The sequence below is a fragment of the Heptranchias perlo genome, chromosome 10, assembly GCF_035084215.1.
Source record: "Heptranchias perlo isolate sHepPer1 chromosome 10, sHepPer1.hap1, whole genome shotgun sequence".
Taxonomy (NCBI): domain Eukaryota; kingdom Metazoa; phylum Chordata; class Chondrichthyes; order Hexanchiformes; family Hexanchidae; genus Heptranchias; species Heptranchias perlo.
The window spans coordinates 2,682,145-2,698,714 of NC_090334.1; the positions used below are offsets into that span (position 1 = coordinate 2,682,145).

The 16,570-nt window shown below is 43.9% G+C and overlaps 1 protein-coding gene across 1 annotated transcript in view; it reads right to left on the minus strand.

Annotated features, from left to right (window-relative positions):
• The window catches only part of LOC137326393 (stAR-related lipid transfer protein 9-like), a gene marked incomplete at its 3' end in the record, with an annotated part of 232,894 nt that overhangs the window by 98,186 nt on the left and 118,138 nt on the right, over nt 1–16,570 (minus strand). Inside the window, exon 4 of the mRNA XM_067991435.1 lies at nt 10,920–11,036. Within this exon, the coding sequence (XP_067847536.1) occupies nt 10,920–11,036 (117 nt within the window). The remainder of the gene's footprint in view (nt 1–10,919; nt 11,037–16,570) is intronic.

Here is a 16,570-nt window from a genome sequence, read left to right on the forward strand (position 1 = left end):
ATTAAACTAGAAAGAGTGCAGAAAAGATTTACTAGGATGCTGCCGGGACTTGATGGTTTGACTTATAGGGAGAGGTTAGATAGACTGGGACTTTTTCCCCTGGAGAGTAGGAGGTTGAGGGGTAATCTTATAGAAGTCTATAAAATAATGAGGGGCATAGATAAGGTAGATAGTCAAAATCTTTTCCCAAAGGTAGGGGAGTCTATAACGAGGGGACATAGATTTAAGGTGAGAGGGGAGAGATACAAAAGGGTCCAGAGGGGCAATTTTTTCACTCAAAGGGTGGTGAGTGTCTGGAACGAGCTGCCAGAAGCAGTAGTAGAGGCGGGTACAATTTTGTCTTTTAAAAAGCATTTGGACAGTTACATGGGTAAGATGGGGATAGAGGGATATGGGCCAAGTGCAGGCAATTGGGACTAGCTTAGTGGTATAAACTGGGCGACATGGACATGTTGGGCCGAAGGGCCTGTTTCCATGTTGTAAACTTCTATGGTTCTATGATTGAGAGTGTCAGTCTAAATAGTTCTATCTTACTCTTTCAGAAGGAGGCTGACCTACTGTGCATTTATAGAGATAAATTTTAACAAATTCCAGTGAGTTCAAAACGAGTACAATACAGGGTGTGTGACATACAATAAAAAGTTGCATTTAGATAGCACCTTTCATGTACTTCGGATGTGCTTCACAGATAATTATTTTTGAAGTGTAATCACTGTTATTGAAGCAAACATGTCAGCCAATTTGTACACAGCAAGGTCCCACAAACAGCAATGAGATAAATAACCAGTTGATCTGTTTTGGTGCTGTTGGTTGAGGGAAATTGTTGGCCAGGACACCAGCAGAACTCTTACTCTTCTTCAAATACTGCGATGTGTTCAATTACATCCACCCGAACAGGCAAAAAGGGGCTTTGGTTTCATGTCTCATCCAAAAGACATCACCTCCGACAATGTAGCACACTCTCAATTCTGAAATGTCAGCCTGGATTTTGTGCGCCAATTGCTGAAATGGGGCTTGAACCCATGACCTTCTGACTCAGAGGTGAGAGTGCTACCAACGGCTGACACAATAGACAGAATATGCCCATCCTTTGTTGGCACACCAGCAATTATGATACATGATACCCACTGTGGAAATAGCACATGTGTCCAGTAACATATGCCAAGTCTCAACCAGTTACAAATGATGCACTTTTAAAAAACTGTTTGGCAAAGGTAAAAATTGGTCCTGTACTTTTTTTTAAAACTGCATTTTCACTATAAAGGGCACACAGGACAAAATACAAAGTTAAAAAAGTACATAATCTCAATGTGGGAAGATCAACGATTCCTTGTTTTTGCACAGGAGTTAGCAACACTAGTGATTGGACAGGGCAGTGCACTTGTCCAACAGACAGGGTGAGCATTGATGGATCTTTGACACTTTCTTTTAAGAGGTCTTGATGTGACATACATTGAGTCTCAACCTTAAAGTCCCTAACTTCAATTCAGCACCTGCCTTGAAAAAAATGATAAATATTCATAACGACATCGCAGTTTGGTAGCAATTCTCAAATGATCTAATAATTGTCAGGAACACACACACACACACACACACACACACACAGCTGAGGATATTGAAAAGCAGCTATCACCACCCTGAGCCACTCACCATCATTCAACCAAGAAAATGGGTGACAAAGTCATTAAAGAATAATTTTGACGGCAAAAAAAAATCATGCAGCTGATTTGAACAAAAACTAGGAAAATAGAACTGTGCACTTCGAGAAATCACTAAAAATAAACCTGCTCCTTGGGACATTAGCTGCAGCTGGTGTCTGCAAAATAAATTGATGTTATCACTTTTAGTAATCCTAACTACTTTATGCATCGTACAGTGAGGAGGTCTGAATTGAAACGTTCGTTTTGCAAAAAACATTTTTCAGCAAAGGTGAAGCCTCCTCTGGGTTCACTATCAAGCTGTGATACGTAACAGGTTGTCCACGTGCCGAGTTATAGTTAGAACTCGGCAGGGAAAGAAAGGAAAAAATAGAGGGCAAGTAATTCCCCGGTGTTCCAATCTACCCTTTAGTGACCGGTTCAAGAGGATTAATAACCTGGCAGGAGGTTGCTGGCAGCTTTCAGTCTCAGTTACCAAACTCTGTGTAGTGCCTGGGAACTTTGAAATGAGTGACAATAACTTGCAAAATCAGAGGGAAAAATAATAAAAGCAACACCTGACCCTGCTCACAAGAAAAAAATAACCTCAATTTGGTCTGGGCTGAATGCTAAAGGAGCAACATCTGGTTTCATTGCATTGTATCAAAACAGATATATCCTCCCAAGAACTAAACCAATCCAACAACAAAAGTGCTAATGATAGAATCATAAAGCACAGAAGGTGGCCATTTGGCCCATTGTGCCTGTGCCAGCTCTTTCAAAGAGCTATCCAATTTGTCCCACTCCCTGCTCTTTCCCCATAGCCCTGTAAATGTTTCCTTTTCTGGTATGTATCAAATTCCCTTTTGAAAGTTGTTACTGAATCGGCTTCCACCACCCTTTCAGGCAGTGCATTCCAGATCATAACAACTTGCTGCATAAAATACATTCTCATCTTCCCCGCCCCCCCCCCCAACCCCATCCCACCACCAGACAATTCTTTTGCCAATTACCTTAAATCTGTGTCCTCTGGTGACCGACCCTCCTGCGAGTGGAAACAGTTTTTCCAAATTTACTCTATCAAAACCCTTCATAATTTTGAACACCTCAATTAAATCCCCCTTTAACATTCTCTGCGCTAAAAAGAGAACAATCCCAGCTTCTCTAGTCTCTCCACATAATTGAAGTCCTTTATTTCTTGCTAACGCAACAAATTTTGGTTTTACATAAATGTACCACAATTTAATCAAAAGAAAAGGATCTTCACCCCAGCAGAGTGTGATAACATGACAAAATAGTTGTCCATTGAGGATTCTCTCTCCTATCCAAAACTGTAGGTAATTTTGCACATGAATTAATTACCACTCTATTATCTTTGCATTGTTGATTGCTCATTCAGTATGACCGTAACACAATAGCTAGTCCTATCAGTCCTATATAAATGTCAGTGCACTCAATCACGTGAGGGTTGAATAGGTTGAATCAAATCATTTTGTAATGGGCAGGTTTCAGAAATCTATTTAAGATCATTCACAAAATAAATGCGCACGTACAGACAAAGTGACAGACACACAAATGGTTCACTGGAAACCGTTTGTTATAAACTACTTTCAAAGTAATGCTGTGATAAATTGCTCTAAGCATATTCAAACAAAAGACACTAAACCCACTTGATTCTTGAAACAACCCCATCCCTGTTTATAAATAACTTTGTTTTTTAATTTGTGCTGCGTTCTTCAGGACAGAACTTTCAAACGTAGCACTAATCAGCCATCAAATTAGACCTTCATAATATTAAATCTGAATTCAACTGTTCTTATGTGGTGAGTTTTAACAGTTGTAATCCATTTCCAATTATTCCTGGTTCCCTCCTAAAAAAAAGTTACATGGGTGGAAGCACTGAGGTTAAACCACTCGAGCTGAGCTACATGTCTTAGTAAGCTTTCTTTGGAAGGACATTTTCAGTGGCATGGCTAATTGATGAGATCTAACCACTGTAAAATGGGATAATTATGTTCCTGTACTTTATTTTTCCTTTGTGCTAACATTCTCCACTCCTCCTCTTCTGAAGTGATGAGCATTTTGGTGGTAGTGATCATAATACAGTTAGTTTTAACATAGTTATGGAAAAGGACAAAGACAGAGCAAGAGTTCAAGTTTTCAATTGGGGCAAGGCCATTTTTACTGAACTAAGAAGTGATTTAGCAGAAGTAAACTGGAAACAGCTACTTGAAGGTAAATCAGTGTCAGAGCAGTGGGAGACATTCAAAGGGGAGATTCAAGGGGTTCAGGGTAAACATGTTCCCACAAAGAAAAAGGGAGGGGCTGCCAATTCTACAGCCCCCTGGACATCAAGAAGCATTCAGGGTAAGATAAGGCAGAAAAAGAAAGCCTGTGATAGACACCGGGAACTCAATACTACAGAAAGCTTAGAGGAGTAGACAAAGTGCAGGGGTGAAGTTAAAAAGGAAATTAGGAAAGCAAAGAGAGGGCATGAAAAAATATTAGCAGGTAAAAGCAAAGAAAACCCAAAGATGTTTTATAAATACATTAAGAGCAAGAGGATAACTAAGGAAAGAGTAGGGCCTATTAGAGACCAAAAAGGTAAACTATGTGTGGAGGCAAAAGATGTGGGTATGGTTCTTAATGAATACTTTGCATCTGTCTTCACAAAGGAGAGGGATGATGTAGGGATTGAATTTAAGGAGGAGGAGTGTGAAATATTGGATGGGATAAACAGAGTGAGAGTGGAAGTATTAAGGGGATTTGCATCTTTGAAAGTGGATAAATCACCAGGGCCGGATGAAATTTATCCTAGGCTGTTACAAGAAACCAGGGAGACTTCAACAATCATTTTCCAAACTTCACTGGATACAGGCGTAGTACTCGGAGGATTGGAGGACTGCAAAAGTTGTACCATTGTTTAAAAAGGGAGCGAAGGATAGACTGAGTAATTACAGGCCAGTCAGCCGAACCTCGGTGGTGGGCAAATTATTGGAATCAATTCTGAGGGACAGGATAAACTGTCACTTAGAAAGGCACAGACTAATCAAGGACAGTCAGCACGGATTCGTTAAGGGGAGATCGTGTCTGAATTTTTCGAGGAGGGGACAAGGTGGATCAATGAGGGTAGCGCAATTGATGTAGTCTACATGGATTTTAACAAGGCTTTGACAAGGTCCCACATGGTAGATTGGTCAAAAAAGTAAAGGCCCATGGAATCCGAGGGAATGCGGCAAATTGGATCCAAAATTGGCTCAACGGGAGAAAGCAAAGGGTAATGGTCAACGGGTGTTTTTGAGACTGGAAGGCTGTTTCCAGTGGGGTGCCGGAGGGCTCAGTACTAGGTCGTTTGCTTTTTTTGGTATACATTAATGATTTGGACTTAAATGTAGGGGGCATGATTACGAAATTTGTGGATGACACAAAGATAAGGCCGTGTGGTTGATAGTGAGGAGGAAAGCTGCAGACTGCAGGAAGGTATCAATGGACTGGTCAGATGGGCAGAAAAGTGGCAAATGGAATTCAATCCGGAGAAGTGTGAGGTAATGCATTTGGGGAGAGCAAACAAGGCAAGGGAATACACAATAAATGGGAGGATACTGAGAGGGGTAGAGGAAATGAGGGACCTTGGAGTGCATGTCCACAGATCCCTGAAGGTAGCAGGACAGGTAGATAAGGTGGTTAAGAAGGCATTTAGAATACTTTCCTTTATTAGCCGAGGCATAGAATATAAGAGCAGGGAGGTTATGCTGAAACTGTACAAAACACTGGTTAGGCCACAGCTTGAGCACTGTGGACAGTTCTGGTCACCACATTACAAGGAGGATGTAATTGCACTAGAGAGGGTACAGAGGAGATTTACAAGGATGTTGCCAGGACTGAAGAATTTTAGCTATGAGGAAAGATTGGATTGGCTGGGGTTGTTTTCCTTGGAACAGAAGAAGCTGAGGGGTGATTTAATTGAGGTGTACAAAATTATGAGGGGCCCAGATAGAGTGGATAGGAAGGACCTATTTCTCTTTGCGGAAGGGTCAATAACCAGGGGCATAGATTTAAAGTGATTGGTAGAAGGATTAGAGCGGAAATGAGGAAATATTTTTTCATTCACAAGGTGGTGGGTGTCTGGAACTCACTGCCTGAGAGGGTGATAGAGGCAGAAACCCTCAACTCATTTAAAAAATACCTGGATGTGCACCTGAAGAGCCATGACCTGCAGGGCAACGGACCAAATGCGGGAAAGTGGGACTAGGCTGGGTGGCTCATTTCTCAGCTGGCGCGGACATGATATGCCGAATGGCCTCCTTCTGTGCCATAAATTTTCCATGATTCTATGAGCTGTTGTATGGTTTCATGGTAAACAGGACATGCTTCATGTGTAAACCGAGACAGGCATTGATGGCAGGCTATTTCAGCCTTCTACGCTGGCCCCAAACATCGGCATTTACAAGCAGTATCACTGGTTAGCTTTTGGGATTCCGGGCCCCATGAAATCTCATGGCATCAGGTCAAACATGGGCAAGGAAACCTCCTGCTGATTACCACCAACTGTCCTCCCTCAGCTGATGAATCAGTCCTCCTCCATGTTGAGCACCACTTGGAGGAAGCACTGATGGTAGCAAGGGCACAGAACAGACTCTGGATGGGGGACTTCAATGTCCATCACCAAGAGTGGCTCGGCAGCAGCACTACTGACCGAGCTGGCCGAGTCCTGAAAGACATAGCTGCCAGACTGGGCCTGCGGCAGGTGGTGAGCGAACCAACACAAGGGAAAAGCCGACTTGACCTCGTCCTCGCCAATCTACCTGTCACAGATGCATCTGTCCATGACAGTACTGGTAGGAGTGACCACTGCACAGTCCTTGTGGAGACTAAGTCCCGTCTTCACACTGAGGACACCATCCAACGTGTTGTGTGGCACTACCACCGTGCTAAATGGGATAGATTCAGAACAGATCTAGCAGCTCAAAACTGGGCATCCATGAGGCACTGTGGGCCATCAGCAGCAGCAGAATTGTATTCCAGCACAATCTGTAACCTCATGGCCCGGCATATTCCTCACTCTACCATTACCAATAAGCCAGGGGATCAACCCTGGTTCAATGATGAGTATAGAAGAGCATGCCAGGAGCAGCACCAGGCGTACCAGGTGCCAACCTGGTGAAGCTACAACACAGGACGACATGCATGCTAAACAGCGGAAGCAATATGCTATAGACAGAGCTAAGCGATTCCACAACCAACGGATCAGATCAAAGCTCTGCAGTCCTGCCACATCCAGTCGTGAATGGTGGTGGACAATTAAACAACTAATGGGAGGAGGAGGCTCTGCAAACATCCCAATCCTCAACGATGGCAGAGTCCAGCATGCGAGTGCAACAGACAAGGCTGAAGCATTTGCAACCAAATTCAGCCAGAAGTGCCGAGCAGATGATCCATCTCTGCCTCCTCCCGATATTCCCACCATCACAGAAGCCAGTCTTCAGCCAATTCGATTCACTCCACATGATATCAAGAAACGGCTCAGTGCACTGGATACAACAAAGGCAATGGGCCCCGACAACATCCTGGCTGTAGTGCTGAAGACTGTGCTGTGCTCCAGAACTAGCTGCGCCTCCAGCCAAACTGTTCCAGAACAGCTACAACACTGGCATCTACCCGACAATGTGAAAAATTGCCCAGGGTGGCAACCTGGTGTCCGCAAAAAGCAGGACAAATCCAATCCGGACAATTACCACCCCATCAGTCCACTCTCAATCATCAGCAAAGTGATGGAAGGTGTCGTCGACAGTGCGATCAAGTGGCACTTACTCACCAATAACCCGCTCACCGATGCTCAGTTTGGGTTCCGCCAGGACCACTCGGCTCCAGACCTCATTACAGCCTTGGTCCAAACATGGTCAAAAGAGCTGAATTCCAGGGGTGAGGTGAGAGTGATTGCCCTTGACATCAAGGCAGCATTTGACCGAGTGTGGCACCAAGGAGCCCCAGTAAAATTGAAGTTAATGGGAATCAGGGGGAAAACTCTCCAGTGGCTGGAGTCATACCGAGCAAAAAGGAAGATGGCAGTGGTTGTTGGAGGCCAATCATCTCAGCCCCAAGACATTGCTGCAGGAGTTCCTCAGGTCAGTGTCCTCGGCCAAACCATCTTCAGCTGTTTCATCAATGACCTTCCCTCCAGCATAAGGTTAGAAATGGGGATGTTTGCTGATGATTGCACAGTGTTCAGTTCCATTCACAACCCCTCAGATAATGAAGCACTCCATGCCCGCATGCAGCAAGACCTGGACAACATCCAGGCTTGGGCTGATAAGTGGTAAGTAACATTTGCGCCAGACAAGTGCCAGGCAATGACCATCTCCAACAAGAGAGAGTCAAACCACCTCCCCTTGACATTCAATGGCATTACCATCGCCAAATTAAAAAAAAAATTTTTATTCGTTCACGGGATGTGGGCGTCGCTGGCGAGGCAAGCATTTATTGCCCATCCCTAATTGCCCTCGAGAAGGTGGTGGTGAGCCGCCATCTTGAACCACTGCAGTCCGTGTGGTGACGATTCTCCCACAGTGCTGTTAGGAAGGGAGTTCCAGGATTTTGACCCAGCGACAATGAAGGAACTGCGATATATTTCCAAATCGGGATGGTGTGTGATTTGGAGGGAAACGTGCAGGTGGTGTTGTTCCCATGTGCCTGCTGCTCTTGTCCTTCCAGGTGGGAGAGGTCGCGGGTTTGGGAGGTGCTGTCGAAGAAGCCTTGGCGAGTTGCTGCAGTGCATCCTGTGGATGGTACACACTGCAGCCACAGTGCGCCGGTGGTGAAGGGAGTGAATGTTTTGGGTGGTGGATGGGGTGCCAATCAAGCGGACTGCTTTATCTTGGATGGTGTCGAGCTTCTTGAGTGTTGTTGGAGCTGCACTCATCCAGGCAAGTGGAGAGTATTCCATCACACTCCTGACTTGTGCCTTGTAGATGGTGGAAAGGCTTTGGGGAGTCAGGAGGTGAGTCACTCGCCGCAGAATACCCAGCCTCTGACCTGCTCTTGTAGCCACAGTATTTATATGGCTGGTCCAGTTAAGTTTCTGGTCAATGGTGACCCCCAGGATGTTGATGGTGGGGGATTCGGCGATGGTAATGCCGTTGAATGTCAAGGGGAGGTGGTTAGACTCTCTCTTGTTGGAGATGGTCATTGCCTGGCACTTATCTGGCGCGAATGTTACTTGCCACTTATCAGCCCAAGCCTGGATGTTGTCCAGGTCTTGCTGCATGCGGGCTCGGACTGCTTCATTATCTGAGGGGTTGCAAATGGAACTGAACACTGTGCAGTCATCAGTGAACATCCCCATTTCTGACCTTATGATGGAGGGAAGGTCATTGATGAAGCAGCTGAAGATGGTTGGGCCTAGGACACTGCCCTGAGGAACTCCTGCAGCAATGTCCTGGGGCTGAGATGATTGGCCTCCAACGACCACTACCATCTTCCTTTGTGCTAGGTATGACTCCAGCCACTGGAGAGTTTTACCCCTGATTCCCATTGACTTCAATTTTACTAGGGCTCCTTGGTGCCACACTCGGTCAAATGCTGCCTTGATGTCAAGGGCAGTCACTCTCACCTCACCTCTGGAATTCAGCTCTTTTGTCCATGTTTGGACCAAGGCTGTAATGTGGTCTGGAGCAGAGTGGTCTTGGCGGAACCCAAACTGAGCATCGGTGAGCAGGTTATTGGTGAGTAAGTGCCGCTTGATAGCACTGTCAACGACACCTTCCATCACTTTGCTGATGATTGAGAGTAGACTGATGGGGCGGTAATTGGCCGGATTGGATTTGTTCTGCTTTTTGTGGACAGGACATACCTGGGCAGTTTTCCACATTGTCGGGTAGATGCCAGTGTTTAGCTGTACTGGAACAGCTTGGCTGGAGGCGCCATCAAATCCCCCACCATCAACATCCTGAGGGTCTTGAGCTTCTTCGACAACACCTCCCAAACTCACGACCTCTGCCACCTAGAAGGACAAGGGCAGCAGGCACATGGGAACAACACCACTTGCATGTTCCCCTCCAAGTCACACACCATCCTGACTTGGAAATATATCGCCGTTCCTTCATCGTTGCTGGGTCAAAATCCTGGAACTCCCTACCTAACAGCACTGTGGGAGAACCTTCACCAAACAGACTGCAGCGATTCAAGGTGGTGCCTCACCACCACCTTCTCAAGGGAATTAGAGATGGGCAATAAATGCCGGCATTGCCAGCAACGCCCACATCCCATGAACTAATAAAAAAAAATCTACCTCCACCACCCTCTCGGCAGTGCATTCCAGATCCTAACCACTCGCTGTGTAAAAAAGTTTTTCCTCATGTCACCTTTGGTTCTTTTGCCAATCACCTTAAATCTATGTCTCTGGTTCTTGACCCTTCCGCCAATGGGAACAGTTTCTCTCTACCTACTCTGTCTGGACCCTTCATGATTTTGAATACCTCTATCAAATCTCCTCTCAACCGTCTCTGTTCCAAGGAGAACAACCCCAGCTTCTCCAGTCTATTCTCGTAACTGAAGTCCCTCATCCCTGGAATCATTCCAGTAAATCTCTTTTGCACCCTCTCCAAGGCCTTCACATCTTTCCTAAATGCAGTGCCCAGAACGGGACACAATACTCCAGTTGTGGCCGAACCAGTGTTTTATAAAGGTTCATTATAACTTCTATACTTTTGTTCTCACTATTACCTCTAAAAAAAATAAAGACTTGTATTGATATAGTGCCTTTCATGACCTCAGGACGTCCCATAGCACTTGACAACCAATGAAGTACTTTTGAAGTGTCGTCACTGTTGTAATGCAGCCAATAGCTCCCTTAAAGTCATGACTGGTACTGGTTCTGATTTTGGATGAATCTTTACAAGGAAATATCGGAAGCTCAAATCAAAATGACTCAGTGCAAACGCCACTCAAAGACAGTGCTTCCTCTGATTGACTTGTAGTTCATCGCTATGTCAGTCAGAAAAGAAGGTTAAGCCAGAAAACGTAGAAACTCTAAGTTAAGCTATTCACTGCTGAAGACTCCATTTGGCATTATTCTCACTATAGTCTGACAGCTGTGTAGAATGGACATGGGATGTAGCTCGTGTCTTTCATAACTGAAGTGAATAACTTAGTGTAAGAGGAATAAAGGGTGCATGAATAAAACTAACAAAATAATACGGTACTGTACTCTGGTTTCCTGTCTTACTTGTGTGAATCTGAGCGTGGGGTTGGAACAAATGTAAAAAGCATGAAGTGAATACTCACTGGTGTCCCCATCATAGTGTACGTTTTGCCTGAGCCCGTCTGTCCATAGGCAAACAGACAGACATTGTAACCCTCGATGGCTCCCGACAGGACTGATGTGCCAAGATCCTGGTACACCTGCAAACACAGAGTATAAACAGTATTAGTGAGCTGGAGAATTGTGTATTCAATGTAGACAGTGTCACAGAAACGAAGAGATTCAAAGGCACAGCCAATCATTTTGTAAAACCTCTAATACTTTAAGGCACAAAACATGCCTTTGTTAGATGGCAGATGTGGTGTCAACACATTTGGAATGACGAGCAGGGAAGAATGATAGTCATTAAATTGAAGGGTTGGAATGATATAATTAGCAATCAGAAGGAAACTCGATCGGTTGCAATCATCAGAACTCCCTCGATTAAATGAATCTCTCCCAGTCTCCTCTTTGTAGACAAATAGAAAATGTTAGAAATCTGAAATTAAAAACAACAAATAAATGCAGGAAATACGCAGCAGGCCTTTCAGTATGTGAGAGAAAAGACATGATCGCATTTTGAGGTTGTTCTGATCCAGGGTCCCCATCCCAAGCGTTAAATAATCATTTCTCTTTCAAATGCTGACTGTTGTGTACTGCTCTTTATCAAACAGATATCCAGGGCCATTATTAATTATTATTGTGAATATGTGGCTCATTTGGTAGCACTCTCGTCTCTGAGTCAGAAGGTTGTGCGTTCAAGTCCCACTCCAGAGACTTGAGCACATAATCCAGGCTGACACTCCCAGTGCAATACTGAGGGAGTGCTGCACTGTCGGAGGTGCCGCCTTTCCGACGAGACATGAAACCTGTCCTCTCAGGTGGATATAAAAGATCCCATGGCACTATTTCGAAGAAGAGCCGGGGAGTTCTCCCCGGTGTCCTGGCCAATATTTATCCCTCAACCAACATCACCAAAACAGATTATCTGGTCATTATCTCATTGCTGTTTGTGGGATCTTGTTGTATGCAAATTGGCTGCTGCGTTTCCTACATTACAACAGTGACTACACTTCAAAAAGTACTTCAATGGCTGTAAAGCGCTTTGGGACGACCTGAAAGGGGCAAATTCTTTCTTTCGATTATTGAAGCAAGTCTTGGTAGGTTGGCTGCCATTTTATGGCAGCAATATTCTACAACCATCAAGGAATAAAGTAGGGAGTGAAGTAGGTGAAGATTAACGCACAGTTAGGAACAAAGTCTGTGCTGAGCAGCACACAATTTGGACGATAACAACAGTTGGGGAACAGAAAAATATAAGCAGTAAATAATAAAATTTCATTTGTAGGTTAACACTTCGATTGGACTATTATTCCACAGAAACTTGCAGAGTGTCACTCGGTTATGGTTTATGGTCTGTTACATCGAAACTGCAGCACAGAAACAGGCCATTCGGCCCAACTTTCTGCTCCACATGAGCCTCCTCCCTCCCTACTTCATCTAACCCGATCAGCATATCCTTCAATTCCTTTCTCCCTCAGGTGCTGATCTCGTTTCCCCTTAAATGTATCCATCTATTTGCCTCAACTATTCCTTGTGGTAACTCGTTCCACATTCTTATCACTCTTTGGGTAAAGAAGTTTCTCCTGAATCCCCGATTGGATTTATTAGTGACTATCTTATATTTATAACCTCCAGTTTTCGACTCCCCGACAAGTGGAAATATTTTCTCTACATCTACCCTATCAAACCCTTTCATAATCTTAAAGACCTCGATCAGGTCACCCCTCAGCCTACTCTTTTTCAAGAGAAAAAAGCCCCAGCCTGTTCAGCCTTTCCTGATAAAAATATCCTCAGTTCTGGAATCATCCTTGTGAATCTCTTTTGCACCTTCTCCCTTGCCTCGATATCCTTTCTATAGTATGGAAACCTGAACTGTGCACAGTACTCCAACTGTGATCTAACCAAGATCCCATACAAGTTCAACATAATTTCTCTGCTTTTCTATTTTACCCCTCCAGCAATGAACCCCAGTGCTTGATTTGTCTTTTTTATGGCCTTATTAACCTGAGTCGCTACGTTATGATTTGTGTGAATGTATCCTCAGAACCCTTTGCTCCTCTATTTCATTGACACTCTTATTATCCAAGCAGTATGTAGCCTCCTTATTCTTCCCACCAAAATGCAGCACCTCACATTTATCTATACTGAAATTCATTTGCCAATTACATGCGCATTAAGCAAGTTTATTAATGTCTTACTGCAGTTTGACGCATTCCTCCTGTGTCGTCCGTAAATTGTTACATCTGATTTTTTTTCGCGGGGGGATGTTATGAATTCAACAAGGTCGTTAGTTCTTCGAAACAGAATCAGCTCAGGGACATAGGAACATAGAAAATAGAAGCAGCAGTAGGCCATTTGGCCCTTCGAGCATGCTCCACCATTCAATATGATCATGGCTGATCCTCTTTCTCAATATCATATTCCCGCTCTCTCCTCATGCCCCTTGATGCCTTTTGTGTCTAGAAATCTATCAAGCTCCTTCTTAAATATATTCAGTGAATTGGCCTCCACTGCCTTCTGTGGTAGAGAATTCCACAGGTTCACCACCCTCTGAGTGAAGAAATTGCTCCTCATCTCAGTCCTAAATGTCCTACCCCGTATCCTGAGACTGAGACCCCTCGTTCTGGAACCCCAGCCGGGGGAAACATCCTCCCTGCATCCAGTCTGTCTAGCCCTGTCAGAATTTTATATGTTTCAATGAAATCCCCTCTCACTCATCTAAACTCTAGTGAATACAGACCTAGTCGAACCAATCTTTCCTCATACCACAGTCCTGCCATCCCAGGAATCAGTCTGGTGAACCTTCGCTGCACTCTCTCTATGGCAAGAATATCCTTTCTTCGGTAAGGAGACCAAAACTGCACACAATACTCTGGGTGTGGTCTCACCAAGGCCCTGTATAACTGCAGTAAGACATCCTTGCTCTGTACTCAAATCCTCTTGCAATGCAGGCCAACATACCATTTGCCTTCCTAACTGCTTGCTGCACCTGCATGTTTGCTTTCAGTGGCTCGTGTACAAGGACACCCAGGAGCCTTTATACATCAACATTCCCCAATCTATCACTATTTAAATAATACTCTGCCTTTCTGTTTTTCCTTCTGAAGTGGATAACTTCACATTTATCCACGTTATACTGCATCTGCCATGTATTTGCCCACTCACTCAACTTGTCTAAATCGCCTTGAAGCCTCTTTGCATCCTCCTCACAACTCACGATCCCACCTAGTTTTGTGTGGTCAGCAAACTTGGAAATATTACATTTGGTTCCCTCGTCCAAATCATTGATATATATTGTGAATAGCTGGGGCCCAATCACTGATTCCTGCAGTACCCCACGAGTCACTGCCTGCCACCCCGAAAAAGATCCATTTATTCCTACTCTCTGTTTCCTGTCTGTTAACCAATTTTCAATCCATGCCAGTATATTACCCCCAATCCCACGTGCTTTAATTTTGCGCACTAACCTCTTATGTGGGACTTTATCAAAGGCCTCTGAAAATCCAAATACACCACATCCACTGGCTCTCCCTTATCTATTCTACCAGTTACATCCTCAAAAAACTCAGTAGGTTTGTCAAACACGATTTCCCTTTCATAAATTCATGTTGACTTTGTCTAATCCCGTTGATATTTTCTAAGTATTCTGTTATCACATCCTTTATAATAGACTCCAGCATTTTCCCTACTACTGATGTTAGGCTAACCGATCTGTCGTTCCCTGTTTTCTCTCTCCCTCCTTTTTTAAATAGTGGGGTTACATTTGCCACCCTCTAATCTGCAGGAACTGTTCCATAATATATACAATTTTGGAAGATGACAACCAATGCATCCACTATTTCCATGGCTACCTCTTTTAGTACTCTGGGATGCAGATTATCAGACCCTGGGGATTTATCGGCTTTCAGTCCCATTAATTTCTCCAGCACTACTTTTTTTACAAATATTAATTTCCTTTAATTCCTCCTTCTCACTAGACCCTTGGTTCCCTACCATTTTTGGGAAATTATTTGTATCCTCTTCCGTGAAGACAGAACCGAAGTATTTGTTTAATTTGTTTATTGTTATTTGTTCAAGCTGATTGGCGGAAGGATTAGAGGGGACATGAGGAAACTCTTTTTTACCCAGAGGGTGATGGGTGTATGGAATTTGCTGCCTGAATTGGTGGTAGAGGAAGGGACACTCAACTCTTTTTAAAAAGTACCTGGATCTGCACCTGAAGTGCTGTAAGCTGCAAGGCTACGGACCGGGTGCTGGAAGGTGGGATTAGAATGGGCACCTGGTTGTTCTTTGAGCCGGCGCGGACACGATGGGCCGAATGGCCTGCTTCTATGCTGTAACTTTTCTATGGTTCTATTGCTCTGTCATTTCCCTGATCCCCATTATAAATTCTCCCCTTTCTGACTGTCAGGGACCTACATTTGTCTTCACTAATCTTTTTCTTTTTACATACTTGTAGAAGCTTTTACAGTCTACTTTTATGTTCCTTGCAAGTTTACTCTCATACTCTATTTTCCCCTCTTAATCAATCTTTTGGTCCTTTTAGAATGCTTGCTACTTTTTCTGGCAACTTTACATGAATCCTTTTTGGATCTAATACTATCCTTAATTTCTTTTGTTAGCTATGGTTGGGCCGCTTTTCCTTTTGTATTTTTGCGTCAGAAAGGAATGTATAATTGTTGCAATTCATGCATTTATTCCTTAAATGTTAGCCATTGCCTAGCCACCGTCATGCCTTTGAATGAAGCTCCCCAACCTACCATAGCCAACTCACTCCTCATACCTTCATAGTTGCCTTTGTTTAGATTTAGGACCCTAGTTTCAGATTGGACTACTTCACTTTCCATCTGAACGAAAAATTCAATCATGTTATGGTCACTCTTCCCTAAAGGATCCCGCACAACAAGATTATTAATTAACCCCTTCTCATTGCACAATATGAAATCTAGGATAGTCTATTCCCTCGTTGGCTCCTCAACGTACTGATCTAAAAAACCATCTCGTACACACACCAGGAATTCGTCCTCCACAGTATTATTGCTAATTTGGTTTGGCCAGTCTATAAGTAGATTGAAGTCACCCATGATTACTGTAGTACCCTTGTTACAAGCTTCTCTAATTTCCTGTTTGATGCCGTCCCCTACATTACCACTACTGTTTGGAGGCTTATAGACAACTCACACCAGTGTTTTCTGCCCCTTGGTGCTTCTTAACTCCACCCAGACTGATTCTACATCTTGATTTTCTGAGCCAATATCCTTTCTCACTATTGCTCTGACTTCATCCTTTACTAACAATGCCACCCCATCTCCTTTTCCTTTTTGCCTGTCCTTCCTAAATATTGAATACCCTCAAATATTCAGCTCCCAGCCTTGGTCACCCTGCAGCCATGGCTCTGTAATCGCAATTATATCATATCCGTTTACATCTATTTGAGCTATTAATTCATCTACCTTATTACGAATGCTTTGTGCATTCAGATACAGTGCCTTTAGATTTGTCTTTTTAACATTTTTAGACATTTTAACATTTTTTTGTACTATGGCCCTATTTGTCTTATTACCATTTTTTCTTACCCGGACCCTATTTGTTGTCTTTTGTTTGTACGCTCTGTCCCTTCCTGACCCAATCT